The 1,194-nt window shown below is 58.8% G+C and overlaps 1 protein-coding gene across 1 annotated transcript; it reads left to right on the plus strand.

Moving 5' to 3' along the window:
• Nucleotides 1-137: 137 nt before the first annotated feature.
• On the plus strand, nucleotides 138-1,125 carry PPTG_06484 (hypothetical protein; the record flags this gene model as incomplete). The annotated part of the gene is made up of 3 exons (XM_008900410.1): nucleotides 138-147; nucleotides 207-1,024; nucleotides 1,102-1,125. 3 exons carry the CDS (start codon nucleotides 138-140, stop codon nucleotides 1,123-1,125), a joined length of 852 nt encoding a protein of 283 aa, XP_008898658.1.
• Between the last annotated feature and the right edge of the window lie 69 nt (nucleotides 1,126-1,194).

Raw genomic sequence — 1,194 nt, forward strand, 5'->3', positions numbered from 1 at the left:
CGCTTCACCACAATCGTCCCCTGAGTGAGAGTTCACAGCACCAACTGTCGGGCTTCACTCACCGATCTTCGTCTCTCGCAGCAACTTCTCGTCTGCGCCTTCACGCCCGTCTTCGGTGTCCGTGCGGTCACGTCGTCATGTCTTCTGGTACGTATGCTTCCATGCGTCATTGGTCCCTTCTCCTTCGCTAACTCTCTCCTCTGCAGACACCAACATCTTTGTCGACCTCACGTCCTCGCCCGGTTCGTCTCCTCGTTCTGCTGCGCGCGGCGCTCCTGCCACCGTGTCGACCATCGAGCTGACCGATCCTTCGTTGGACCTTGCCGGCGTGCGGGCCTCGCTGAGTGCGCTGCAGCAGTCCATTGATCAAGTCGAGGCACTGCGCGAACTTCGCTCGGATCATGAGGGCCTGCACCGCGAGTTCCTGGCTACACGACGCCGCGCGGAGGATCTGGATCGTCAACTTGCCGACGCGGCCAATGCTGCGTCGCCGTATGTACTCTTCTGTCAGCGCAAATACGACTTGGTTCGTCACCAGTTGGAATCCACCCAGACGAAGCTCGCCGAATGCCTGGATGCGTTGCAGGAGCGTTTTGACAATTCTCATGAGCTCGAGGCTTGCCGCCTTCGGTACCGTGACTTGAAGATCCGCTACAACGAGGCTGTGTTCGAGTTCCAAGACCGGATCTGCACGCTAGAGGCACAGCTGGCAGCCGCCTCTTCGTTTGGCGTGATCGTCCCGCCCGATACGGCTCGTCGCATAGCGGACTTGGAGTCCCAGCTCGCGCGGTCCCAGATTGATTTACAAGTCGCGCGCGATCGTCAATCTGCCCTCGCTTCGGAGCTTCACGAATCAGCTACGTCCCACAAGGCTGCTCAGGCTGAGGTAGCTCGTCTCGAGGCCGCGATGAAGCGCAAGAACTGTCGCCTTCGTACCTTGAATGACAACTATGGGCGTCGCTTGAGGGTGGCCGATACCACGATCGCAACCCATACAGCTGAGCTTGGCCGCTTGCAAGATCGGGTATCGACACTGGATCGGGACCTCCAGAAGGCTTCTCAGCGTGCTCAGGCGGCAATCTCTCAGCGTGATCAAGCCAGGGCGGCGCATATCGCTACCCGTGAGTACTGTCTGCATACCTATTTCCGGCGTCGCACTAATTTGTATCTTGTGTCACAGAGGATCGTGTTTCC

Source organism: Phytophthora parasitica (genome assembly GCF_000247585.1).
Source record: "Phytophthora parasitica INRA-310 unplaced genomic scaffold supercont2.9, whole genome shotgun sequence".
NCBI classification, from domain to species: domain Eukaryota; phylum Oomycota; class Peronosporomycetes; order Peronosporales; family Peronosporaceae; genus Phytophthora; species Phytophthora nicotianae.